Source organism: Cuculus canorus, chromosome 9 (genome assembly GCF_017976375.1).
Source record: "Cuculus canorus isolate bCucCan1 chromosome 9, bCucCan1.pri, whole genome shotgun sequence".
Classification (NCBI taxonomy): Eukaryota; Metazoa; Chordata; class Aves; order Cuculiformes; family Cuculidae; genus Cuculus; species Cuculus canorus.
The window spans coordinates 15,030,618-15,057,694 of NC_071409.1; the positions used below are offsets into that span (position 1 = coordinate 15,030,618).

A 27,077-nucleotide genomic window follows, 5' to 3' on the forward strand; every position below is an offset into this window, starting at 1 on the left:
GTTTGGGGTTTCATTAACTTTTAGGGTGTGCGTTTGTGTACATTTCACTCTGGTTTATTATCGACAAATTCTGTCCCCAACGGTTTTGCCTCCACTGGAGTTGAAACCACTGCTCCTGGCTGTTCAGCCTGGCCTCCTTCTGTAGAGGTAGCATTGTTTACTCAGAAGTGTTGCAAAGCAGGCAAGAACCACTCATTGTTCATGGTCTCTCATGAGGAGACACCAGGTATGTGGGATGCCACCAGTGACATGGGTTTGGTGTCAGAAGTATTATTTGTTGAAGGGTTTAAGTGTGTAGGGGAGGAAGCAATGAAGTTCCCTGGAGGCAAAATATTGCTGTCATGGGGAGGGATGGTTGCTTGGTTTGGCTTTGAGTTGTTTCCTTTAAACAAAGTTCCACTATTCTTTATAAATAATGGTAGAGGTTACAGTGTAGAGAGAAAAAGTGCTGTGTTGCCTTCATGCACATTTTTGAACAGTGGTAGCAGAAAAGCAAACAGGCTTCCGTCCTGCCAGGTAAGTAAGTGTATCCAGACTTATCTTTTAGTCCAAGGCTTGAACTCATTTTTGAGCTAGAACTGCCTGGCAGTTTGGACCATCCTCAGACTTGATTGAAGTGTGGCTCAATATTGGAACAAGTTCTTTCCCAGGAGAGGAGATGTCAGAGAGCTGGGAGAGGCACCTTGCTAACAGGAGCGCGTGAGCTCTGCAGGCCACACCTGGACACACTGGCCTGTGCCCTGTGGCGCGCCGAGCTCAAGGAGGTGTATGGGCATGGCTAGCAAAGGGGATATAGATGTAGCAAGCTTCCACTGGCTGCAGTGGGATCCAAGTACCAAAACACCTCTGTGACTAAGCCATGTGGTTTTCTCCAGGCTGTGCTGCCCTTTCCTAACCTCTGCTCTTCATGTGCGTTGCAGAAGGGGTGGGACTCCTGAGAATTTGTTGACAGGTGAGAAACAGCAAGGTATTTCAAGGCAAACAAACCTAACTTTAAGAGCAGCCCATTCTGGCCAAGCTGTATGGGAATCTGCTGCTGATAGAAACCAGATTCTTGGTCCAGAACATAGAACATTGTCCTACTGTGTTATCAGACCGGTAATTCTTCTAGCCTGGCATCATCAGTGGTTGGGATCTTATGTTTCAAGGCAAGTTTCTTCCCAACTCCAGGCTGCTTTCTACTCCACAATGGAAGGGCGCTGTATTCAGTTGCGGGATCATGATCCAAATTTCTTCTCTTTGAGGACCTGATGCTCTCCAGACAACAGGCTGAGTGGCACACCCTAGGACATCTAATAACTTTCTGGAACACATCCTCATTTTCTTACCAGCTCTCTCAGCAGTCTTTGGCTTATGGTGCAAGTTTTCAAGAAACCAGGGCAGTAATTTGTTTATTTATTTATTTATGCAAACAGTAAGAAATCCAGGTGACAGCTTTAAATGTTTGGTTTGTTCTTCTTCAAATATGGGAAATGCTGTTCTGATATCTTAGGTCCACAGATTCTGAGTATCAATTATTTTGTTGACCTTGAGTGAGAGTGACCTAGCACTGTATTTAATTTAAAAAATGGTTTCCAGCATGATTGCTGGTTTTCATCTGAAGTCTTTAAAGTTCTACTTAATTGTATTTGATTTTCTTTTAATGGTGCTGAGAGCTAATTCTGTTAAGTAAAAGAATAAATAGGACAAATAGAGGTGAGCGGATACCTTAAACAATAAGGTTTGTCCTGCAGATGTTTAAGGTACCTTATATGTTAAGCTATACCTGACAGCTATGAATGCCGAGGCTATCTGAAAATCAGACCACCTACTAAGGGATTTTACAAGGCAAAGACACCTTCTTCTACTCATCTCAAGGAAAAATTCTGACCTTTGTAGATCCAGATTTCATTACAGATGCATAGTTCTCCTCCTCTGAAGAGTGAGAAAGTTGAGCTAATGTGAGGATGGGATGTAAGTGCTGGAAATAGCAGCCCTGTGCCAAGTGATACAGTTCCTCATTTGCTTTGCCATGTGCCGGTCTGACTGCCCTAGCCCTTTTCTGAATCCGGTTGACTGTTGGCAGGGGTTGAATGCTTCCTGAGAACAAATCACTTTATTGTTCATGTCTGCTCATGCACTGCCTTTTGGGAGCGTGGTTCGTGTTGGTAGCAAGAAGCAGGACCATTAGCACCAAATGAATTCTTTGTCAAGCAGCATGTCTTGCTGAAATTTTTACCATTTTCTCCAACTACTTTCCCCCTGGATCGAATTTGCAGTATCCTAATGGGCTGGCTCCTATTAAGCAGATGACTTGTTGGGGGTGGGGGGTTGTTGTTAACTCAGCAGATCGTGACCTACCATGATTTTCCACAAAACTGGCTCCTTTCTTCTTCCTCCTCTTCCGAGTGAGCAGCTGGGAACTAAAATGAGGCAGCTCTGGGACTGACAAAACAAATTTTGTTTCTATTAAACCCCTTCCATCCTCAAGTCCTGTGCAAACTGGGCTGTCTGAAACAGCCAAAATTTCCATCCTGAGTAACTGTACCAAATGGAGCACCTAGCCATGAGCCGCCACTCCAGGGAGTGATCTGCAGGCAAAGTACAATGGCAGTTCTCAGGGGTGCCATCACTCCATGCCCCAGCAATACTGGTGACAGCAGCCATCACTGTCCTGTTTCTGCCTGGATTCAGGGACTGGGACTGCCCAAAGTGGCTCCACCGGTGTAACCACACTCAAGTGGGGTAAATCACGGATTATGAGCCAGCAACAACTGGTCCCATGGCTGATAGTCAACATCAGTGCTTATGTGACATAAGCAGGTTAGCCCATAACTAGAGCTTTTAGACCCTACCATAATACACAGTAACAGCAAGAAGAATCCGGCTTGCTTCTCCCAAAATGTAAGAATTGGTCTGGTTGAGTTTTCAGTCATCTGTACACAAAGCTGACCTGAAGATTCATGCTATCTTCTCACTCAAATTCGGGGCCTGATTTTTGTGGAACATGGTTCCCTGTTGGTGCAGAATGAGAGAAATAATTTACTTTTGATTGATTTTCCACATAGATTAAAAACTTGGGGTAGGTAAATGGCTCAATTCCAGTACTATGCTTTAAAACCTCAGTGTGCAGGGGCATGGAGAGGACATCGTGAGACTTCTTTCTTTGACCTTGTTATCCTCTTGACTCTGAAGATGCAGGTGGTGAGGATGCAGATTTTCACAAAGCAGGAGGGGGTGGATCTAAGCAATTGTGAACCTCCACAAATCTTGTTGGGGCTTCCAAGGTCCTCTGAAACCTCCTTTACAGCAACTGAAGCAGAAGCCAGTGTCAGCAATTGTGTATCACTTCCCGAGTCACCCAGAAATGGCATCAATGAGAACTGATTTCATCTTGAGTCCCAGCAGGGTGTCTTGGACTCCTGGATCACTTGTGTTCATGCACAGGGCAGAGACCAAGGCTTTTTAACCAAAACCAGCCAGGTGATCTTACATATTTCTGGTAACAATAACATGTTTGTGTCTGCTGAATCCGATCCGAAAAAAAAGACATATCCTCACTATAAGTATCATTATTTCTATCTCACTAACAACAAGAAATGAAAATAATGTCCTGTATTTCAACTGAGTCCCCTCAGCTGCTGTGAGGAGGCAGCTAGTTGTCCACAAGCACTCTCTCTTTGGTGGCAGCAGGGAGTGGTTTTAGCCTTCATGGAAAGCTGATTATTGTGTTCAGGTGATGAAATGTGGAGTTTCAAAAGAATTTGCCTCTCATCTCAGTGCATGCATAAAAATCTGGCCCTTTATCCTGCAGCAGTGGCCTCTCTGGAGAGTGTCCGTGTAGTTTCCTGTCTCTGTGCTTCCTTCCCTCACTCACACGTTTTGTTTTGTTTGAGGTGGATTGCCTTATTTTTTTCCTGCAAAGAGATTTATTCCATAGGGCTGGATCGTGTTTGTTCATTACAGAGGCAAAGCAAGCTTTGAAAGATGCTCATCCCAGGCTGGAGCTCTCCAAAAACTGGCTGGATGTTTGGTGCTTGTTGGCTGTAGCCCCTTCCCTTTCACCTGTACCACAGCCTCTTCCTGCAGTACAGACCTGATCCCAAAGGAGAGCTTCCCCCCACCCCCCACCCCGCCTCTGCTACTATGCAGGAATCTCCTTCCTTTTGTGCTGGGGCTGATTAAAATCTCTCATTAGGTTTACCTTCTGACTTCTGACGCCAGTACTTTATGCAAAAACATTTCCTAGTGAGAACAGTTTAGGGCAAGTCAGCCACTGAAGTGTTACCACCGGTGAGATCTCTGTGTTTCATTAGGTGCCTCTCAAACCATTCCTGGGCAGTGGGAATGAGACAGGCGTTGCTAGATGAGCTGGTACAATATTTTGCCTTTTTCTCACAACATTGGCACTGGGCAAAGCAGTAAGTGGCAGGCTGCCTTATCTTCTGTGAAGCTGACCGGTCCTGCTGCTTGGCATGGTTACTGGTGCTGCCCACGTGTTTCTTTGAATGACCTTCCTCTGGGCTGCGAGTGTGGTTTGTACTGGGAATACCCTGTCCTTGCTAGAAAAGCAGCTCCTGGGGAAATATGTCCTTGCTTAGATGCATAGAGAGAGTGTTACTGCCACAACCTTAGGGGTGTGCTGTGGGTTAGCCCTGGTGGGCAGCTCAGCCCCACACAGCAGTAGGATGGAGGGAGAAGCAGAAGAGTAAAAGTGAGAAAACTCATGCGTTGAGATAAAGACAGTTTAACAGGCAAAACAAAAGCTGTGTGCACCAGCAAAGCAAAATATGGAATTCATTTGCTGTTTCCCTCGGGCGGGCAGGTGTTTAGCCATTTCCAAGAGAGCAGGAACATTTACTTCATCATGCATAATGGTTATTTGGGAAGACAGACACTGTAACTCATTCTTTCCTTCCCCCAGTTTTTATTGCTGAGAGCACAACATCACATCATCTGGAGTGTCTCTCTTTGGTCATCTGCAATCAGCTGTCCCTGCTCTGCTCCCTTCAAGCTCACTGGTGGGGCATCCTGAGAAACAGAGATGGCCTTCACTTTGTGTAAGCAACAACTGAAACATCCCTGCCTTATCAGCACTGTTTTGGTCCCAAATGCAAAACATAGCACCATACCAGCTACTATGGAGAAAATTAACTCCATCCCAGCCACAACCAGTACAGGGTGCAAGTGTGTTTGTTTGCATGGATGTGGTGAGGCCAGAGCATGCTACGTTGGCAGAGAAGCACAGTAAGACTCGGGAGAGGCTCTTCTGAGCCCAGCTGTGCACCAGGGGAACTGTGGGGATGGCAGCAGGGGCTGGTGTAAGGCTGGCATCCAGCCTTACATCTGGACACAGACCAGTTGTAGAGAGAGCAAAAATCGGGGTTTCCTTAACACCTGGGGGGCATCTGAGAGCGTGTGTTGTACAGCCCTGAAAGGAGTGAGACCGTTGGTCATCTGCTTCATCTTCAGGGAGTTCCCACCAGGCACCTTTAAATTCCCATTCTGGACAGGAGGAAAGGTTACCTGACAGCCCTGCGGTACTGGGAATGGGGGATGGAGGATGAAGGATGGGGGGTCTTTGTGCTTCCAGCTGTAAGGAACTCCAGGGAACGCTTTTCTCCCAGCGTTTCTGTTATGTTGATCCCCTTGTGCACTGGGACTGGATCAAAGAGAGCAAAACCGCACTGAAAGACAATGGTCTCTTCTCACTGGTTCAGCAAGGGTTCCTGCTACTGCAACAGCTCTTCCAAGTCAGGCTGTCACTGCCCGACTGTGCCTGAGCTGTTACAGGCCTAAAGAACAAAATACTGGTTTTTTTAATGATGAAAAGCTTTTCTTATGTCTTCTCATGAATGATGTGATAGAGCAGCAACTGCCTCAAACGCACTGCTCCTGTGCCCAGCTTTCTCTGCAGACTTGTGCTCTGAAACAAAAGGAAGGGGAAACCAAAGAAAGTAAAGGCTCTGGTTTGCTAATGTAACACCAAGTTGATGAGAAATCTATGTTTCAGCCTGGTATATTGCTGAGTGCTGTTTTTACACATGGCTTTTCTTACTGCAGCTCAGATCTGGAGTTTGACCTGCACACCTTTATGTATACACTTTAATTAGCTAAATGGCTCTTAACCACGGAGAAGGTTGTATGGTAGTCTAGGTGCAGTAAGGATTGAATCAATATGAAATTGAGAAACTGAAGTGGTTCATGACAACCTCTCCGAACCGGGAGGGGAAACTTTGCTACCACACCCACTTTCAACCCTCCTTGAATATCACAAAGAAGTTGAGAAATACCTTGGTGGCTCCCCTGCAGGTTGGTTGTCCCAAATGCAAATGTAGTAGTTTAAAAATGTCTCCTTATTTTAACACTTTCCAGGCTGAAAGAGTTTTGCACCTGCCACAGGGTAGACAGAGAGAGCCAAGCGACAGAGGAGGGGAGATGCTGGGCTGTGCTGCCTCTGAGCCTCGCTGGCAGCTGGGGCATGGCAGGGTTCTGACTAGGAGTGCTGCAAAGATGGAGAGAGTGCATTTTAGGAATAGTCCTGCTTTAATCCTTATTATTTATTCTGAGGTTCCCATGCGGTGTTGGTAGGAGTGATTGTTGTAATCCCTTGGTGTTGTCATGTGTGTTCTTGCAGTTGAGCAAGATTGTTTGTGCATGGTGAGGGTGCAAGGCTTGCTCTGCACATGAGGAGGTTGCAACTGGGGCAACTGGAGCTGCTCTGGGAGACCTGCAAAGTTGTGCAGCTGGAGATTATCTGGAAACTTAACATGTTAGCATGATCAGTACTAGTTTACGCTTAGTTTCTTTTCCAGGCACAGTTTGAAGCTGGTGTATTGTTATCTAGAAATAGATTTTGTTTGTCAGGACAACTGTGTCTCCTCCATTGGCTGGTTTCAGGGGGAGGTGAGGGGTCAGCTCCTGTATCCTCTTAATTTGACAGTGAAATTGTAGAACTTGAGCTGTGACTGCATAAACTTGGCCAATGCTGTACCTGCATTGGCTCAGAGCTGTTCCATGGAATACAGCTTTTCCTCCTCATCCCCTGACCATACAACCCACAGGGAAGGTTGGGTCTGCATCTACCCAGCCCCAGTTTTTCCTTTGTTAAACCACCCACAGCTACTGGGGTGCAAAATAAATAGTGCAACACCTCACCTCCTTGTAAGGGCTAAGACACCTTCCTTTTGCTCACACCTGGATTTCACTTTCTCCCGCTGCACTGTTTTATGCAGGCAGCATCTGGGCAGGGTTCTGTTGCTTCAGAGCATTTGCTGGGTATTACTCAGGCAGTTTGTTCCCGTACAAAGGAGGGAGGAGTGGGTTAGAGCAGGTTAGAGCTGTCCGGCTTGGCTATGCGGGAACCACTGACAAATAAAAGCTCCATAAATACCGTGTACATTCTTCTACCTCTCCCCTTCCTCAACATATCTGTCAGTTCCTTTTCCAGATCAATTATTTTTCTTTTGAGAAAAGAATATCTTTATTTCTTGGATGTAAAAATTATTGATTCTCCCTTTGCAAGCCATGAAGATAATTTTGCGGGCAGCATTGCAGCTTGGCCCAAGGCTCTGTTACTGAAAGGCTGATCCCAAGGCCAAAGAGAGCAGTGGAGATACTGGCCCCACCGTGTGAGCATGTGGTAGGTGCCTCCAGCTCACCCCAGCGGACTGAGACCCACCTGGGATGAGGGACCAGGCCAGGATGGAGCTGCAGGTAGAGCTTCCCTCTCCCCCTGCTCACCCCAGCACTTGGTGCCCTGCAGGGTTGTGCACTGTACATTTGCCCACTTCTGCAAGGCTAAGCTCACGAAATGGGGTCGCTCTGGTCTCTAGGACTCCCAGGGGTCAGTGCACATTTAATCCTTACCCATCAGCTGTTCCCTGTGGCTGCCTTCATTCCCACTTGGCATCATAACATCCAGCTACCATTGCCTCACACAGTGGGTTTCCTCCTCCCCACACATTCCCTGGGCTGTGCTAAGGGAGTGATGGGACCTATCCTCCTGCTCCTTAACAAACCAGGTGATGGTGGAAAGACAGCGAGGAGGAAAGGAGTGGAAAAAAGCTTTGCCAGGTGTTTCCTCCGCAGCCTGGTGCAGCGTTACTCTCTACTCCAAGGCAGCTCAGCCCTGTGGGCTGCCCTTGCTGCTGCGACTGCTGGAGGTTGGTGATGAGCTGTGCCCTTCCCTGCACTGGGGCTGTGGGACCATTGCCACTGATCCCAGGGCTCACTGGTCATGTTCTCCACGCGCTGGTGAATTGACCTTCTGGCCAGGAGCGTGGCTCCTAGGTGGTCTTTCCCAGATTAAGCACAGCTTGCAAACCTTCACCCTTCTCTCTAGGCCTATAAATCACAACTTCCCTTGCTGTGGCAGTTTCACTGGAGGTAGGAGCTGACTTTGCTACTGAAACCTGACAAACACCCAGAGGGGAGGGTGGCTGCTATGCACTTCTCAACCCTTCAGACACCAAATTCTTCCTGCCAAGATTTTGAGATTTCTCCTCTCTGGCTGGACTTCTGGAAGAGAACAAACACGCCTGGCCCCTGGGCATCATCCTTCAGTTGTCCCCTCCGAGGAGAAATACCTCAGCAAGAGCAGAGCTTTGTCAGAAGGTGAGTAGCAAACTCCAAGTAGGGATTCCCCGCTGAGCCTGGTCATCTGCTTCTTGAAGTTTTTCAGTGACTGAGTTGTAGGTTTTCCCCCTTTTTCTTAGCCCTGTTCCCCAGCCCAGAGCTGGGTTTGATGCATGTCTGTGTGTTCCACAGGTGTAAATTGGTGCAGCTTTGACAGCGCTGCCCAGGCTGTGAAGGTCCATGCTGACAGCTGCCATAACGATGACCCTCTGGACAGACAGATGGACATGGACACACATTTCTTCCTGTGCCATAGAGGAGTTTGCGGCTGTTTTTTTCAGGTATGTTGGGCATTTTGGCAAACTAAACAGAAAATCACAGGCAAAAAAGCCAGTGAGAGGCAGGAAGGAAAGAGCCAGGAGATCATCATGTGTGGACGTTTCCTTTGGGTTTGTGGTCACAAGAATTCACCTTTCTCTTTGTGTCCCTTGGGGTGTGCATACCTTGCTGGAAAGGCTGTGACAGCTGAAAAGCCCTGGTGTTAGGCTGTGGCAGGTGGGTAAGGTTCTTTTTGGGGTACACCTGAGCCCCACCCTCCCCTGCAGCACCACGGGTGGATTTTCCTAGGCTCCAGCACCTCACTCCCCGGCAAGGGTGACAAGGCCCCTTGCACAAGTAGGACCCGGTGCAGTGCAGGGGACGGTGCTGTCCTGCAAAGAGATTTTTCCAGCAGCTCTTCTGACAGAGATTTTTGCAACGTTTCCAGGTGAAGGGGTGGTTTGTACATCAGTGCCCACTCTGCTGCCAGCTGAGAGCGGGGGAACAGAGGAGCCCCTTCTCTGCCCTGCACAGCAGACAGAGCCCTGCTGTTGGTCAGAGGCACTTTGGTGAAGGCAGAAGGGAGGAAAAGGCTCCTGGCGGGTTTCCTATGTTGGAGCCAAGAATGGTCTCGTTAGGAACCTGTGATCCTTTTTTTTTTCTTTTCAAATGCATCTATTTTTTCTCAAACTGCTGGTCATTACTCAAAGGGACCTGAGCTGTGAGTCCATCCCAGCCACTCGACCTCTTGCTTGTGCCTCATCCTGGCCCAGATCATGCTGGGAAGAGCTTTGGCTTTTTGGCCATGAAAGCCGCTCTCTTAGTGAGGGCGCGAACGTCTCCCCTTGGCCAGGAGCCTGTGCCGGCAGCGGGCAGGGAGGGGGCTCGGCACGCTGATGCGAGGAAGAGTGGAGCAGTGTTCTGGGCCCAGAGCTGCTGAAAGGGCTCAGTGTGTGCTGAGCGTGAGTCACCCAGGCTGGAGGGCAGCTGGGAGCCTTTGGAGGAGAGCAGGAGAGCTGCTACAGGAAAAGGCAGTGAAATGAATATCATTAGTGTGGAGTGGAGGCAGAAGGGCCTGAGGGAAGAGAGAAGCTGGGAGGCAGCGTTTCCAGGGTCAGAGGGATTTGGGGGACCCTCATATCTCACCTGTGTGTGTGTGTGTGGTCAGGGATGGGAACAGTCCCTCAGGCACATCACTTATCCTTTACGTGACTCTGGTTGTCAAACTGAAACAGAGCCTATGGAAGGACTGGAAGGCTTCCCTCAGTCAAGACAGGGAGCTGCCTTGTGTCAGCCTTTGGTGCCCCAAGCACTGGCTTGCAGGGCTGCTGCTCCAACCCCAGGTGGTGTGAAACAGCCCTGAAAACACTGGTTTTCTTTGGCTGCAGCTCAGGCTCAGTTTGGCTGTGCGCTTCCCGCTCTGGCTGACACAACCAGGCCTCTGCCAGGCTGTTCCAGCCCTTTACCCATCCTCAGCATCATCTCCCAGTCCACAGGGATGTCACCTTCCGTGGCACACCCAGGAGGTGACCTGTCCTCTCCTGGAGCAGGGGACATTGCTGGTGGCTCTCTGACAGCCCCTAAAGGGAGTGTGGTTTCTTGATGACATCCCGACTAGGACATCTTCATCTGGCTGCATGTGAGATGAGAAACAAGGCGGATTTTATGGTTTAGATTGAACATAAGCATGCGTGAGAAGGTCTGAATGCATCACAAATACAAACAGCCTTGCACGTTGGGGTGAGAGCACCCAGAGAGGTGCCCCATGATGTGTCTGAGGGTTAGCTCTGTCCTACTATCTTCCAGTAGTGTTGATGCAAGACATTGCACCTGTGTAAGAGAAGAGACCCCTTGGGGTTCAGCTCACTCACGTTTTTGAGCCCACAGCCGCTGGGGACAGGAGGAGGCTGGGACTGGTGCATAGAGGGTGTGTGCAGAAAGCACTCCAGTGGTGGCTGATCAGGAGGTGCATCCTAAGAAGAGATGTATTTTAATGGGATTTTAGCTGAATGAGCTGTGAAGGAGTTGAGCTTTGCTGAAAAGTCACACTAACACATTTCCCTCTAGTACAAGTAACAAATGCCCAAAAGTGCAGGGTCTCACCAACTGAGCAAATTAGGAGGGTGGCTGATGGCTCGGGGCAGCCTGGCCACATTCTTGTGCCTCCAGACTTGCAGAAAACCACCCCAGAGGCCAGGAATAACCTTATTGATTTACCAGCTGCCATCCTAGGGCCAATTCCTCCACACCTCTGCTTCACTGATCCACGGGACCCCATAGCTGAACTCCACATGCCCAGTGCTGGCATCGTTACATGCTGGTGCCAGGGAGTGTCCCTGCCACCTCACCCCAAGGACCAATGGGCTCTCCATCCTGCTCTTTTCATGCTGTTCACCTGGTCATCCTTCCCCACCTCTTCCTAACTTTGGGCAGATCTTCAAGGCTTTGGCCCTACAGGAGTTATCTCTTGAAGGTGATACTTCTCTGTCCTGTTGTCACCAGTGGCAGCAGTAGAATGAAGGAGAAGTAAAACATGATGGGGAGCATGGCATGATGATACAAATGGGCTGTAAGGACCCATGAGAGCCATCAGTTTGTTCCTCCACCCTGCAGCAGGATCTGATTTCCCACAGTGAGGCAGGGATCAACCCTGCAGCAATGTCTGGAGCCTCCCCAGACCAAGATGCTAGGAATGTCCGAGTCACCAGAGGCACGGCAGCGTGGCAGAGGCATCATCCCAACAGAAGGCACGGGGCTGCAGCCACGACCTGCTGTGAATGAGGGAAGGAGCTGGATCCATGCATTAACTCACTGGCCATCTCAGCCCACAGCATGACTTCACCGTCGAGTGAACATCCCACCATGGAAACCAAACCTCAGGAATGCAGCTGGGTGTGCCGGCTCTCTTCTACTCTCTTGAGGGCTGTCGCATGGCTAAAATACTCCCACCCTAGCAAACTGCTGCTGTCACCTTTCCCACCGGCTCCATGAGATGGGCTGAGGAGTGATGCTCATGCAAGGGTCGCCCCCTGTGCTGAGCAGGTGCCTACCCAGGGGTAGCACCATGGGTGCTGGGTGCTGCCTTCCCTTCTTGTGTGCGTAGAAGCAAGGAGCTTGGCCATGTCTTTGATCCACTAGCCTCAGCCGAGGTGGGGGACATTCATAACCTCATGCCCTCTTTCTCCCTCTCTCCATCTCTTGCTGGAGACAGACCCATCAGTGGCTGTAGCAGAGCCCAGGTTTTGGCACGAGCGATGAACAGCAGCAGAGCGGTGATTAATGACGAGCAGAGCTGCAGGGCCAGGGATGTCTGAGTCGCCTCTGCCTCCCTCCTAAACCAGCTTGGCCAAAAAAGGCTAACATGAGTGTTTCTATGTCTGCCGGCCCGGCTGGGGGCCCAGTCAGAGCTCAGGGTCTCAGCAGGCGTGTGCTGCGCCAGGGACGTATGTTTTTCCACTTGGGCTGGAGAGGGGCTGTGGGCAGGCAGCCGCCAGGCTCAGGTGACTCCTGAGCTGCCCTTTCCATCTCACTAATGAAAGACATTGCCAGCACTCGTCTGCCTGACGGAAAACACTTCGCCACGCAGCTCGTGGCTTCTGCGTCTGTGCCAGCCCCACAGGCAGCAGGGCTTCCCAGCGCTGCGAGTGCAGCACGCTGGCATCCCGAATCTGATCTGTCCCAGGCTGGAGCTGGGAGAGCGGTTTCTGAGGGAAAATGCCCAGCCAGGGCTTTGCCTCCAGCCTCTGCCCTTGGCCGACTGCAAGGCTGAGCATGATGGGTCCACCGTCCCTGCGATGGGCAGGAGCATCTCTGCAGACAGAGCTGCCAGCTTCAGTGCTGCTATGATGTTGCTTTCCCTATCCTCCAACCTACAAACTTCTCCCTCCTGGTTCCTTCTCTCCCATCTTTGCTCTTTGAGAGAGTCTGGGCTGTGAGCTATCCCCTCCAGCAGCAGGGTGGGTCCTTCCCCTCCTGGAGCCAAGTGCTCCAACATCCTCGTCCCTCCTTTCAGAGTCTGGGCAGCACAAATGGGTCTCTCTTCTCAACCCCAAATTCCCGTCTCTCTTGCCTTTCTCCATCTTCATGGGCTTGTTTTCTTCAGTGCCTGGATACTATCCTGCCATGGGTTCATGGGACAAACCCAGACCTTGGGTCTTCCTACATGAGGCTGTACTGAGTAGAGTGGGGAAACTGAGGCACACTGGGGTAAGCACTTCTCACAGGGACACACTGTACTGAGATAGACAAGCCAGGGCCTCTGGCTCACTGTGTCCAACCACAAGTCTGCTTGCATCATGCCACAAAGGCAGACCCACCAGCCGCCTGCTCCCCCCATGCCCACTGCTGGAGCCACAGCATTGGGCTCCCCCCTTCCTTCGGGAAGAGAAATGTTTTCCCTTTCCCCTCCCTTCCCTGCTTGCCAGCATGAGTCCGGTTTCCCCTGCACGCTGCCGCCAAGTGCTTCTGGAACCACTGGAAAATGCATAAAAGGCCTGAGCAAGGCTTCGGCAAGGGTTACTCGAAGTCACATCTGGATCCAGCTGCTGATTTAAAGCAACAGCATGGCAACACCAGGCTCCCGAGGAGACCCAGGCATCTAAGAGGCGTGAATCCCCTGGGGAGAGGAGGCAACATCCCTGCCAGGCAGCAGCCCCTAAGCTGGAGCGGGACTCTTTTTGCTGGGGAAACTGAGGAAGGGGCAGCCCAACTCGGCAAACCCTTGGGTGGATCCACCCCAGGAGGTTTGCTCGCCCAGGTTTGCTGAGTGCTTCCCTCTGCCCTGCTCCTGTTGCTCCTGGCAGAAATGCCAGGGCAGCGCTTTCCTGCCAGCCCTAGCTTGTGCCTCACCTGGAGACACAGCTGCAACAGCATCGCCTCCGCTGCTGCCGCTGTACCACCACCCTGTCCCCAACACTGCGGCTGCGTGGTCTGTGTTGCCCCCCAAACACCGCACCCTCAGGAGGTGGCCCAGAGGGAGGCTGGGGCCGCAGAGGGCAAAGGCAGCCTGGGGACCCCGGGAAGGGGGGGCTGGCCTGGCCATCACCCCGCAAAGCAGCTTCCCCTCTTTTGGAAGAAATCAAAATCCCAGAGGGTTGATTCCAAGCAGGGCAGCAGGATTTACTTTCAGCTGTGGCTTGAGGTGTTTCAGCAGCCTCTGGTGTTTGGATGTGAGTTGCTGAGGCCGATGGAGCAGGAGGGAGAGCCTGGCTTTGGGAAGGCAGAATCCTTCTCCCACCTCTGCCCCAGTAGCCAGCACAGCCCCACTCTGGCAGAGGTGCTGGGAAAGGAATGGCTGCAAGGACTGGGGTTAATGTGTAAAGCAACCCACTCTGTGTTTGGGGGTGGGTTTGTCACCCTGTTAATGACGAGCAAGCAGAAGGGGCTTTCTGTGAGGGTGGTTGTCCTTCCTGGCATCCCACGTCAAACCTGTCTGGTTTATGACGTCTGCCCCAGCTTCCAATCTGGTGGTGGTCATTCAGCAATAAACCCAGGTAATAATTAATCCTAACTGCCCAGTGTGCTTTCTTGGAGCAAGGGCTGGGGTGGAGGCTATGCTGGTCCCTGCTCATAGCCCACAGCATCCCATATGGGAGCAGTGGGAAGGCTCCCGGGGTTACCCTCTACCTGCTGGCACAGCCCCAGCACCATGAAATATGATTAGTAAAAAAAAAGTGCAAGGCGAAAGGGACCTTCCCTGTCCTATCGCATCCAGGATGTTTGCCCATAAATGCATGCAAAGTCCTGACGTGGTGCTGCAAACCTGGCTCGGCTAAACAAATAGTTACCTCAGTGGGACAACCGCAGCCTCGGCCTCCCTCCCACTCCGGAATGTATGGCAGATGAACACCTTTAACCAAGAAAAACCTAAACGTGTGGCCATCCCGTGCTGCCGGTCTCCGGTCAGGCCGAGCCCTTGGTCCTGCTCCAGGCGCTTGGAGGTTTGGGGGTGGGGTTGGGCGTCCCCACACCGCAGGGTGACAGGACCTTGGCTTGTGTGGGAAACCCAACCTGAGGACTGTGGCACTGACACAACTGGGCAGGAGGTGTGAGAGCTGTTGGGAGAAGGGATGAGACTTTTTTTCTGTATATGTATAATTTGCTGGAATGGAAAGAAATCAGAAACAACACAAAAAAGAAATCCCATAGCAAAGAAACCAGGACAACTTTTCCCAGTGAAACAAACCCCAAACCATCATTGGGAAAGCATTGGCTGGGTCAACCTGCCACAAGCCAGTCCTCTGGGACTACATAAACTTCATAAAAAAAGCTCACTTCTTTCTTTGCACTGATTTTTTTTTATAAATCATTTTAATTCAGGTCCATTTTGGAATGAAAAAAAGGTTTCTTGAAGCAAAAAAAAGCATTGTGGTTTGCTTTGAGAACATCTAAATGAGCCACTTTGGTATCACCCTAGTCCTTGCCCTTTTCCCTGAGCCCCAAATGATGCCCTGTAGCCTCGTTAGATGCCAGCTTCAAAGCCTCGTGTCCCCACAGGTTGCTTGGCCAGCAGTGACACCAGAGGGAGAGGGTGGGACACGAGGGTGGGAGGCAAGCGTGTGGCACTGGTACCAGCTGTCTCCAAATGGGTTTCGGAGCCAGTGGCTGTGGAGGTGGCAGGAGAAAACCGATGTCACCCAGCCATGACTGGGGTGTCACTCAGGAATGTCTGTGCGTTACCATCCCCTTCTCCCTCCCTGTACAATGCCATGTTAATGTGCCAAAGTGTTATTTCTCACAAAACCCCTGCCAGATTTCACAGACCCTAAGGCTTGGTGCGCCTCAAAATGTCACCAGCATTGCACAAGGCAAAGGAACTTTGCTTTCCCACACCTGAGCAGTACTCACCACCCAAGACACCCACAGCTCTGCCATGGGGGCTAAACAGGCACTTGGTGCCTCTGAATTTCCATCTAGTGGAAATAAGGGAGCTGCAGCAAAGGAGGGACAGGGCAACAGATCCAGCCGCTTTGCTGAAGGCAGGGGCAGGCAGGGATCTGCTGGTGCCTGGGTCTGCTCTCGGCGAAGTGATGCTGCCCTCAGCTCCGGTTTGGGGCAAACACAAAAATTCAGGTTTCACTTTTCGAGGTTCTGCTGTCAGCAGAGGGTCATGGCTGCATGGGTAAAACCTGTTCACACCAGGTGCTGGAAAGAGGTGAGGAAATGGTTTGTGGAGGAGGGCATTTTTCTTTTTCTTTTTTAAAAGAGACACTTTCAGTCGTTTTTAGCCTTTCTGCTGTCTTTGTCCTTTCCCAGGGTGAATCCAAAGAGCACGAAAACTCGCATTTGTCCTAAACCTTCTATGTAAGGATGACACAAATGTAAAAAATGCTGCTTCATCCTTAAGATTCAGCCTGGAAGCTGGGGTGCCTGAGGCGCCTAGGACAGTGCTCTCTCTGTCACTAGCAGCCCCGGACCTGGCATTATTTGAATCTTGAATGAACAACAGAAGTAAAGCTTCGCGCAACCATCCTGCCCCAGGTCTGCAACGCTCTCGCACAGCGGGACGTGCATCTCCCCTGCAGAGGGGGAGGTGGGAACTGGGTCTGCCTGCACAGAGAGGGTTGTTTGAGCCAAACCCCTGCACAGCAGCACAGGAGCATCCAGGAAGTCCTCACGCTCACAGCCCGGCTGCCTTCCTGCACAGAAGCAGCCGTTGGAGAGGCGGGAGACGGGGAGCGTGGTTGGCAGAGCTCCCTGCTGCAGGTTGCCAGGAGCCCTCCTCGCCCCGTGGCAGCATCGCTTCCACGCTGAGCAGCGCAGCGCCCGGGCACGCTGCACCATGGCTGGCTGGAGAAGCTGCTGACAGGGGATCCAGAGAGCCCTGCCAGTGCTGCACACCCGCACTATCTGGGCATCCCCCGGCAGCTGCAGCAGCCACTCCAGGGCTAGTTTTCTGGTTTCAGTCTGGCTCACGCCAGCAGAGATGCTGCTGTCCCCATCCTCATCATGGTCCCAGGGCACATTGCAAGGAGGAGATGGTGGCTGCAGTTTTGGGGCTCTGCTGTTCGCATCCCTTTCTGCCTGTTTGTGAAGGGGGTGTCTCCAGTGGGGTTTTCCTCTACCGTGAGCCCCTCTCTGCAGAGCGGAATGAATTCCCAGCCATGGGCTGGTGTACACTCACCATCCCCCTGCTACAGGGATAAAATAAGTCCATCTCACAACCCATTCCTGTCAAGCTGATGCTTAGTGTGGATCTTCAAGGTACCCTGGCATCCTTTCTTCTGCGCATCTCACAGACATGACTTTCTTGGCCAGGAGTTCAGCAAATACAGACTTTCCTGTGAGCAGTGGGAACTGACTAAAAAAGCAACCAGAGAAGGTGTTAGGAATCTTTTGGTGGTGATAGGGTTGTGGGGTGCTGCAGAGCTGCTGCAGCCTGTTTGGGCGATGTTTCCATGCCCGTTTCCTGGGGAGCTGCAGGGCATCTGCTGCGCTGCTGTGGTGGGAAGGTGATAAGCTGAGATAATGAGAGAGAAGCAGGTCTGGCGAAAGCAATGCAATTTTCCTTCCCAAACTGAGCTGGACTTAGGGATTTCTTGGAGCATGGCCAAATGCTGTTTGAATAGCAGATGTTGCATGGGTCTCACGCGTGTTCAGCCTCAGAAGAGAAGAACCTTTGCCATGAAAAGAGCAATGTGTCTGGGGAGTTGTGAGAGCTGTGGGAGAGCCTGCCTCTCAGCACTCACGCAAAACGCAAAGGGGATGCTGGGAAAGAACTGGGATATCTCTGTTGAGCAGGAAAGGAAATATCCCAGAGGTTTTCCTGCAGGTTTCCCAGCCTGGCCTCATGGTTGGTCAAAGCAGTTGGTGGGGATGGGAGGATTACAAAAAAGGAGACATTAGGAATGATGAGAGATGATATTCTTGGCTGAAGATGACCCTCAATTGAAATGCTACATTTAAGAGGAAAGGAAGATCTTAAAGCTGCTTCTCAAGGGTCAATGGGATGTCCCATGTCAATACAGCTGCAGTAGGGATGCTGGAGAAACTCTGCTTTGAACCAGGGCTGACGGAAGTGCCTGGAAGGACACCTGACCTGCTGTGGTGCTGGTGGAAATTTGACCTACGAGACACGTCCTGGCATGCCAGGCAAGCACCCTTCTGCTGCAGTAACCCTTCTCCTTGACTCCCTGCAACCTCAGGTGAAGTGTGGGTCTCAGGAGATGTGTAGGTCCTGGAGAGAGTGTGGGTGCCTGGTGAGGTGGGAATCCTGGGCAGAGCATTGGTCCCTGACTTAGAAATGTGGATTCCAGGCAAGGTGTGGGACCCAGGAGAGATGGAGCTCCACCACTCTAGAGATCCCAAACCATGCCGTGCTCCTGAACACAGAAGCAAGGCTGGGATCTCAGTGTCCTTGAGAGAAACGCGGGTTGGGCCCCAGCTCCCTTGGCGTTCATCCCAAAGTGACTTGACCGAGCTGGGGTGGCAGAAAAGACCCACATTCCTTGTCCAGAGATCAAATCCTATCTGCCAGAAGCGCCGCTCCTAATGAGTGCCGGGATCCCTTCCTCTACCTGGGATCCTTTAGCAGCCTGGGCAGGGCTGGGGTGCCGGGAGGCTCCGCGAGGGATGCGGGGGGTGGGGGTGGCGGGGGTTGGGGGTGGCGGGTGGGCTGTCCCCCTGAGCCCCCCCGCGTGCCCTTTCCCTGCGGGCTCTGTGCCTGCTGAGGGGGCCGGGGGGGCAGGGCAAGAGTTAACCTACCTGCTCTGCCATCCCACTTGGCTCCACCTCGGAGAGCGAGGGGAGGGAAAACGAAAAACTAGGGGAAAAAAAAAAAAAAAAAAAAAAAAAAAAAAAAAGAGAGAGAGAGAAGCGGAGGAGGAGAGAGACCGAGAAGCGCCCGGACAGCAGCCCCGTCCCACTCCCAGCATGTTCCAGTGGTGAGTGCCTGCCCCGAGCGGGGTCCTGCCTTGCTCCTGCCTTGTGCTCCTTCCCAGCTCCTGCCTTGCTCCTTCCCCTCTCCTTCCCAGCTCCTGCCTTACTCCTTCCTTGCTTCTTCCCAGCTCCTGCCTTGCTCCTTCACCTCTCCTTCCCCTCTCCTTCCCAGCTCCTGCCTTGCTCTTTCCCAGCTCCTTCCCCGCTCCTGCCCCGTGTCAGTCCCGCTGTCCCCTGCCCTCCGCTCCCTCTCGGCATCACCGTCCCGGCGCTGCGCCCTGCCCGGAGCCTGAGGGGCTGCGAAGCGCCCTCCCCGCCGGGTCTCTCCCGACGGTCCCCCGGGGGCGGTTGGCTGGGAAAGGGCATCTCGGCTGTGGAGGCTGCGGGTGGGAAAGGGACAAAGCGCGGCGCCGAGTCCCCTGTCTGTCCCCGTCCCGGGAGCGCCGCTGCCCAGCCTGGGCTCTCCGGAGGCTCCCGGAGTGGGGGGTTCCCCCCGACCCTCGGGAAAGGCTCCCGGGGTGCCCCTCTGCGCCCGAACCTCGCCCCATCTCGGGCGCCGGAGCCCCAGGGCAGGGGCTCGGGGCAGGGGCTGGCACTCAGCTTCCCCAGGGATGCTTTTCGCAGCCCTTCCCTGCCAAGGGCCGGTTTGTGCCGTGGGGGCCGCCAGCCCTGCCCCACGGGGTCCCTGCCCCACGGCATTCCAGATCCCCGCAGAGGGCAAACAGTCGCGTTTCACCCTTCGCCTCTCTCCCACCGCTCAGGTTTCGCTGCCGGGGAACGTGTCCCCCGACACGCCAGGTTTGGGAGCCCCGAGTCCCGCTTGTCCCCCGCCCCCAGCCGGCCTGGGCTGCTCCTGGGGGCGTTTGGGTGCCTTCTGCCGGCATCTGCCCCGGGGAAGGTCCCTCCCCGACCCGCGGCACCGCAACAGAAAGGGCTCTGTCCCTCAGAGCCTCCGCCGGCTCCGTGACTGCGGCCAATCGAGGGGCCAGAAACATCCAAATAAATAGATAGCCCTGGCCGATCAAAGAGGTTTTCATGCGGATCAAAAGTGTCTGTGTGCCTCTCCGGAGACAGAGACCTCCGTCCTCCTGGGCCCCTCCTGCCCCACCGCCTCAAAGGGAATCTGCCCACCTCTAATTTGGGGGTTTATATTTAACCGCCTGGTGTCGTGGCCGCCTCACAGGGAAGCTCTTCAGCTTTTCCTCATGGGGCAAAGGGAAGCCCAGGAGCTGGCTGGGACCCTTTCAAAGCTCTCTCGATGGCACCGACATCGGCGGTTGGGGCAGCTGGTCCCAGTTGGCACCAGTAGGAGAGTAGGAGCACCAGTAGGAGCCCAGTGGGGTTGGGTGTGGGGTGCTGTGTCCCTGGGGCTCCTGGTGATGCTGCGGGGCTGAGCCCCAGAGGAGGGTGCTGGGGCTCTGAGATGGCAGCCAACCCAAAGCACCTCAGCTTCCCCTCCTGCAGAACCATGGTTCTTAGGGTCTCCAGAGAGCAGGACCTGCTTTCTTCCCCTCTAAAATACTTCTCGGCTTAAGGCATCACTGAGCAGATAGACTTGAGGGCAAAAAAGATATGTGTATGATTGTTACGCTTTTGCCTCCCTCCATCCTTGGTTTGACGTGGGAATCTCCTGTGGTTGTGGCTCAGGGTCCCCCCACTCCCTGTCGCATTCCTACTTAATACAGGGACGGGGATTTCTGTGGGGCAGAAGGCAGCCATGGGCTCGGACTACTGTTGGACCCGGCGGTGCCCTCGTGGTTTGCAGAGTTGGACCAACAGGAAGAATCCCAAGCAGGTTTTTGTAACAAAGCAAAAATTGCACATGTCACTGGTGAGAGCTGGGAAACGGTGTGCACTGAAGGAAGGAGAAACACCTCAGCAGTATACCCAGATAGGCCTGGGCTACCCAACCCTCCACTTCTTACTGAAAGACGGAGCTCTTCCTCACCCCAAGGGCAGTGTCTTCAGTCTGAGCTGAATTAAAAAGCCAAGACCCAAGGAGGGTAACTGGGGTGAGTGGCTCCATGCAGCTGCTGTCCCTGATGGGCAGAGTTTGCCAAGGGTGGGACCCATCTGTGCCAGTTAGTGGCAGCCCTACCTATGCAAATTGTTTTCAATTATATCAATAATTCTATGACCATGGCTTCTGGGGAACCTGTGGCTGTTCTTTGGGCTGGGTATTTTATCATGGGTTGTCCTTGGGGTGGTGGGAAGCAGGGATGGGATCAGGTGGGGGAAGGGGGACAAGACAGCGGTGTCAGGATGGGGTTACACAGGGTTGGCTGGGGTTGTTTCTGCTGCAGTGCCAGCTATTGATAAGACGTTTTAAACATAGTTTGACAGTGCAAGGGTTAAAGCTGCCGGTGTATCAGACCGAAGGGTTTCTAAGACCAACTCAGAGTTACATGACCAGGGCTGGAGAGGGTTAAGGGAATGGTGAGATCTAATCAGAAGTGCTCTCTCATCAGTCTCAGATGAGTGACCACATATAAAACCAGAGGGGAATATCTATCCATTTGCCTGTAATTACTTATTTCCAGCCTTGCTCTCACAGTCCATGCTAGAGATCACAGTTTTCCCACATTGTAAAAGTTGGGCTGAAGAGTTCTTTGTGCTTGAGGGTGAAGCCGGAGACAGGAGCTCCTGGTTCCCCATCTCTCATTTGGATTTGCTGTGATTCAGGGTAGCTGAAGTCACCAAGAGCAATGCTGTCCCCTGCCCTGGGGACCTTGAGGAGCACCAGGTTGTCCCACCAGGCAGGTGCTTTGGTGCAGCCTGTGTCCCAAAACTCCAGCAGCACTCCACTGCTGCTCACAATCCGGTCTCCCGGGGTCAGGAGAGTTTCAAGGCTTGGGTTTTTTTTGGCTAATTGGAAATTATTTAGGTCAAACATTTCAGATTTTAGCCCCAAGTTCCTTCTCTGGATTATCCAAAAGTGAAGGTGCCATCTGTCTCGTAGAGGTTATTTTGGATTTTTGTGGCTCTACTGGGGAACAGGAGGTTGAGGGCTGTCTGTGACGGGTAGCACCTGGACTGGGATGTCCTTCTGTCTCCAGGAGGATGGCTGCAGGGGACCTATTAGACCGGTGCCACATCCATCTCCTTTCATTCCTCAGCCAAGGTCCCTTTCACCCACTTGCAGGTAAAGGGGCTCCGGGTGCTGCCGAGCACCTCGTGTGTCCCCTTCTTGTGGGAGCAGCTGGAGATGGGGCTGCCCTGAGGAAACCATCAGGACAGTGGTGGGCACATGGAGCCCAGCTGCTGCCCCCCATGCCCAGTGCTCCTTTGCACGGGGAGATGGCCCAAGGCAACTGGAGCAAGCGGAGTGCAGGGGAGGAAATTGCTGCAGATGTGCCAGCTGTGGAGGGGAGCTGGGTGCTCGGGGGCAACATAGATGAGCAGAGCGGGCATTTCCTCTCCTCCGTGGCAGCAGGATGAGAAACCTGCTGTTAACTGTGGAAAGACAAATTGGGGGAGTATTTGGTGCATCAGTAATCTCTGGGTGCAGCCTTCTTGCTGTCCCAAGGACAACAGAAGGGTCCCTGGCAAGCTCCAGGGTTTGTTCCATGAGCCAGCATCTTGCGCTGGCCACAGGTCGCAGCAGGGAGGTGGGATGGCCCTACAAGGGGCTGGGTTTGATCTAACACTCTCAGACTCTCTGGTCACCCCAACACTTTGGACATGCAGATACCTGATTTGCTACAGGCTAGGAAAATCTGCTCCCAAATTTGAGTGGTGCAAATCCCCAGCAGTGCATCCTGCATCCCCTGTCCTTATCCTTATTAGTGCAAAGCAAAGTGGCAAGTCCCAAGAGCGGGCCAAAACGCCCAGCAGCATCCCCAGAAATACTGGTTCCTGAAGTAGATGCAGGGTTAGGGACACGATTTCCTCACATAATCTTGACATTTGTCTCAAATGGCAAATCTTTTTGTCCTGAACTACCACTTTGAAATGAAACGGTGATGCTCATTTCTTATTGACTCCTGCGGTCTTCCTGGCTCCGGTTTCTCATTACGTAACCTGTGATGCCAGTCTAGAGCCACAGGTGCTACGTCTGTGTTTTGGAGCTAATGCTTCCGTGGAAATTATAATTCCTTTCTGCTCTTGTCCTAAGCTGCGGATTTCAAAAGGCTGAAACGGGGGCTTCCCTTGTTTCCCTCTGGAAGCAAAACAAGGGACTCTCATCCTGACTTCATCTCTCTCTCTGGACCCATTTTTCTTCTTTACCATGAACCTTTTCCAGCTTTTCCAGCTCTTTGCACAAATATGGGGTTAGCAGATGACACTGCAACCACCGACCTTGTGCCTGTCGCAAGTGGGATGCAGATGGGAAGAGCATGCATGGAGGTGTCCCACACCTCTTCCTCAGTGTTGTTGCCCATAAAAAAGTGATGGGACACAGAATATGAGTGTCCCATAACCTCTCCAGGAGGTGGTTTTGCAGATGAGCCTCTTGAAGCCTGCAGTTTCCTCTCCTTAACCCCCAACCCGTCTCATCCCTTTAGGAAGAAGACCATCTACAAAACTGTTTGCCTCTCCTTCTTGCTGGTGATCACGGTGATGGTGCTGCAGCGGGGAATGGCCCCCAGCCAGTTCACACCGGGCCATCAGCAGAAAGAGCTGCTCCCTATGGAGCCCCTGAAAATGCAGAAGAGAAACAACGCCTTCTCCATCACCAGCACTTTCTGGAAGAGCAACAAAGAGAAAGTTCCTGTGAAGGAGGAGGAGAGCATGACAGCAAAGCAAGCAAAATCCTGGGACATCACCACTACCAACTGCTCAGCCAACCAGAACTTCAGCAAGGTGGACTGGTTCAAGGGGCTGGAGCCCAACTTCCAGCAGTTCCTGCTCTACCGACACTGCCGCTACTTCCCCATGCTGATCAACCACCCAGAGAAATGCAGCGGGGACATTTACCTGCTCATTGTGGTCAAGTCTATCATCACGCAGCATGACCGCCGTGAGGCTATCCGGAGGACCTGGGGCCAGGAGAAGGAGGTGAATGGCAAGAGGATCAGGACGCTGTTCTTGCTGGGCACGGCCTCCAAGGAGGAGGAGAGAGCCAACTACCAGAAACTGCTAGTTTACGAGAACCACATCTATGGGGACATCTTGCAGTGGGATTTTCTGGATAGCTTCTTCAATCTCACCCTCAAAGAAGTCCATTTCTTGAAGTGGCTGAACATCTACTGTGATAATGTCCGCTTCATCTTCAAAGGTGATGACGATGTGTTTGTGAGTCCCAGCAACATTCTGGAGTTTCTGGAGGACAAAAAGGAGGGAGAGGACCTCTTTGTAGGAGATGTCCTCTACAAAGCGAGGCCAATCCGGAAGAAGGAGAACAAGTACTACATCCCCAGCGCCCTTTACAACAAAAGTAACTACCCACCCTATGCAGGAGGTGGGGGCTTCATCATGGATGGGCCCCTGGCCAAAAGGCTGCACAAGACTTCGGAGATGCTGGAGCTGTACCCCATTGACGATGTCTTCCTAGGGATGTGCTTAGAAGTCCTTAAAGTATCCCCTGTTGGGCATGAGGGCTTCAAAACTTTTGGCATTGTGAAGAACAAGAATAGCAAGATGAACAAGGAGCCATGCTTTTTCCGGAGTATGTTGGTGGTTCATAAACTGCTGCCTCCAGAATTGCTCCAAATGTGGGACTTGGTCCATAGTAACTTGACATGCTCGAGAAAACTCAACGTCCTTTAGCTCAGTCTCTCTGGAGAGCTGGGACTGGAGGGGCTGGGACAACTGGTCCCTGCTCCGGGATGGGGTGAGTCTTTGCTGCTGGCACACACCTCCTTTGGGGGCATTTCCCTCTGGGGCAAGGAAGGCAGAGGCACAGTGCTTGCGGGCAGGGTTTGCTATAGTGTTTGTTCCCGTACTGTAACGTTGTTGACTTATCTCCAGCTGGGTTGGGGGTTGATGAAAAAAAAAAAAACAAAACCAAAACCAACAACCAACAAATCTAGCACAAAATGGAGAGAGAGAGAGAGAGAGAGCAAGAGGTGGGGCAGAGAGGTTTGTGCTCTGCTCTAGGATCCACCTCCACTGGAGCATGATGAACAGCAGGGTGGGGGGGAGGCAAAGAGGGATGTGGCACTGGCGTTTTTTGGAGATTTTCAGGGTCTGGCTATCCAGGGAAACCACTCCAAGGGAGATGAGCAGTTTACAAGTATGTGAGCCTCCATGACTCAAAAGTCAAAGGGATTTTGTTATCTCAAATGTCTCCTTCATGCAAGGTTTTAATGACACTGAACCTGTATGCACTGGGTTCAGCCCTTGCCAAAGTCCTCTCTGTGTCCCCACTACGCAGCTAGGGAAAGGGGGTCTCCTCTGAGGCCAGACCTCGCCAGCCCCCGGCCCCTACATGCTGCTGGGTTTCAGCCTAGTGGTTGGGGGACTGGGGTCTTTGTTCCCCACAGACAGTCCCAGATGATGGTAGCTCCCAGCGCCAGCTCGGGCTGTACTTGGCTCCTCAGCCCCTCTCCTAATCTTACTGTGCGTGCATTCAGAGGAATGCACCCAGCCAAAACTCCTCAGGGATTTGTTCCTCCTGGCAGGAAAGGCATGAGGCAGGCTGCCCTTGCCCACGGCCAAGGAAGCAACAGAGAAACTTGGTCAGCCCCAGCTGGAGTGGCCCAGGGGTTTGTCACATCTAGGACCCCAGTGTAGGTGTGGGCATCCCAGTGGCTCGGTGCAGGGACACCCTTTCCTTGCAGCTGGGCTGCCATGGTGGGGTTGCGTTGGAGTGGGACAACAAACCCCAAAGACCTCCTGTGCGGCCACTTCAGGCTCAGCGATGAGCATCATGCTCCAGGGCAAGCTGAAGAGCATCAGTCCTGGCATGTGGAGCGAGGTCCCAAGGGACAAGATGAAGGAGAACTGGTGTTTCACATGATGTCTTCTCCTCTCAGGTTGCTGCAGTGTTTTATTCTACATGATGAGGCCCAGGAGCATGACAGGGAGTGGAGTCATGAGATATGGCCTTTTTTGGGGACTGAAGGGGCTACTGGAGCTCAAGGGGAGCTCCAAGCCAGCTGCTGTGATTGGAAACCCCTGGACACAGAGACACGGCCAAGCACAGGGCCACAAATGCTCTCTAGCCAATGACTGCAGGCATGAGCAAAGCCACAGGCATCTGCAAAGCCACATGCGTGCACAGACACTGGCGTGGCAGCTCCCAGGCACAGGGTCTGCACATGCAGGTGTGTCCCTGTGAGCAGGGCTGGCACCCCCAGATGTCCCCGTGCACCGGTGGACACGCACAGGGAAACACAGGCACATGCGCGCTCACTCTCTCTCTCCCTCTCTGGTGCCAGACATTGAAAGGAAAAAATTATGACTACCTCAAAGGTTCCCCTGTGCAGTGCCTTTTTTTTTTTTCTTTCCTTTTCTTAATGTGTTTTGGAAATGGGCCCATTTCATTTACTCAAACTCTGTATGTTCCCCAGGTTAGAAAATAAACAAAAAAAGGGCTAAACCAGCCAAAAAAAGGCATCTTCCTGCCAAGCCACACCACTTCTCAGCAAATGCCCGTTGTCTGATCGGACAAGCTGCAAATTTGAAGAGGAGGAAAAGAAAGAGCCCGTTGCTGCCCTGGGCTCAGCTGTTGGTACTGGAACTGGCAGCAATACTGTGAAATTTGATTTTCGATGAGCCCAGTGGCACCGTGTCTCTGGGACAAGGGCTGGCAGCACAGGGCAGAGCCCTGAGGGCATTTTGGCTGCTCGCTGGCTTTGGTAGGACACAACACTCCTTCCTTTTCCCATCCCCTCCCCTCCTTCCAACAGGAGTGAGTTCAGAAAGTTTCCAAATTGACACCTCTGTAATTTCTGTCCAGTACAGTACGTCAGGCTGTGTATTTATCCTACAGGCAGGGGCAGCTCTTGCTCTCCATGGCAATGCATACGGCGAGTGAGGGCTGCGTGCAGAAATCTCTCAGTGTTGCTCTTCACCTGGCAGGACCTGTACAGAGAAACCTTGTAGATTTGGTGAATATTCTAGTTTCTAAATAAAGGTTAAAAGAAGAATGAGAAGGAAAAAAAAAATAAGCCCTCACCTTGTGTCACTACTAGTTCGTTTCTGCTGGCTAAGCCAGCCCAGCTAGTTGGGAAGAGAACCTGGTAACGGGCTTCACCGGCAAACCCTCTGATGGGAGCAGGCACCTGGGGGCTGTGCCTGCCTGGCTCTGGCTTGGCACAGCTTCCTTACAGAGCCTGGCGTGATGTTTAATCTGGGCCAGTGGATAATTCTTCTCTTCTGTGCATTCCTCCAGCTGCATTTCAAACTTAGCTAGACTTCAGATTGTCCCTGCACCCTGCAGC

At 52.4% G+C, this 27,077-nt stretch overlaps 1 protein-coding gene across 2 annotated transcripts; it reads left to right on the forward strand.

Moving 5' to 3' along the window:
• Positions 1-309: 309 nt before the first annotated feature.
• Positions 310-26,782, forward strand: B3GNT7 (UDP-GlcNAc:betaGal beta-1,3-N-acetylglucosaminyltransferase 7). Of its 2 annotated transcripts, XM_054074746.1 has the most exons (3): positions 310-8,595; positions 8,749-8,897; positions 23,256-26,782. In XM_054074746.1, exons 2-3 carry the CDS (start codon positions 8,797-8,799, stop codon positions 24,457-24,459), a joined length of 1,305 nt encoding a protein of 434 aa, XP_053930721.1. In that variant the 5' UTR covers positions 310-8,595; positions 8,749-8,796; the 3' UTR covers positions 24,460-26,782. The 2 variants fall into 2 exon arrangements, with proteins under 2 accessions (XP_053930721.1, XP_053930722.1); XM_054074747.1 differs by lacking the exons at positions 310-8,595; positions 8,749-8,897 and adding an exon at positions 18,690-18,755.
• Positions 26,783-27,077: the final 295 nt, after the last annotated feature.

What these genes read in the sequence shown, in the direction of transcription:
- B3GNT7 (XM_054074746.1), top strand. Translation starts at nt 8,797, where the DNA reads ATGCTGACAGCTGCCATAACGATGACCCTCTGGACAGACAGATGGACA. An exon ending in TTTGCGGCTGTTTTTTTCAG is followed by an intron (nt 8,898 to 23,255) that starts GTATGTTGGGCA and finishes TCATCCCTTTAG; the next exon opens with GAAGAAGACCATCTACAAAA.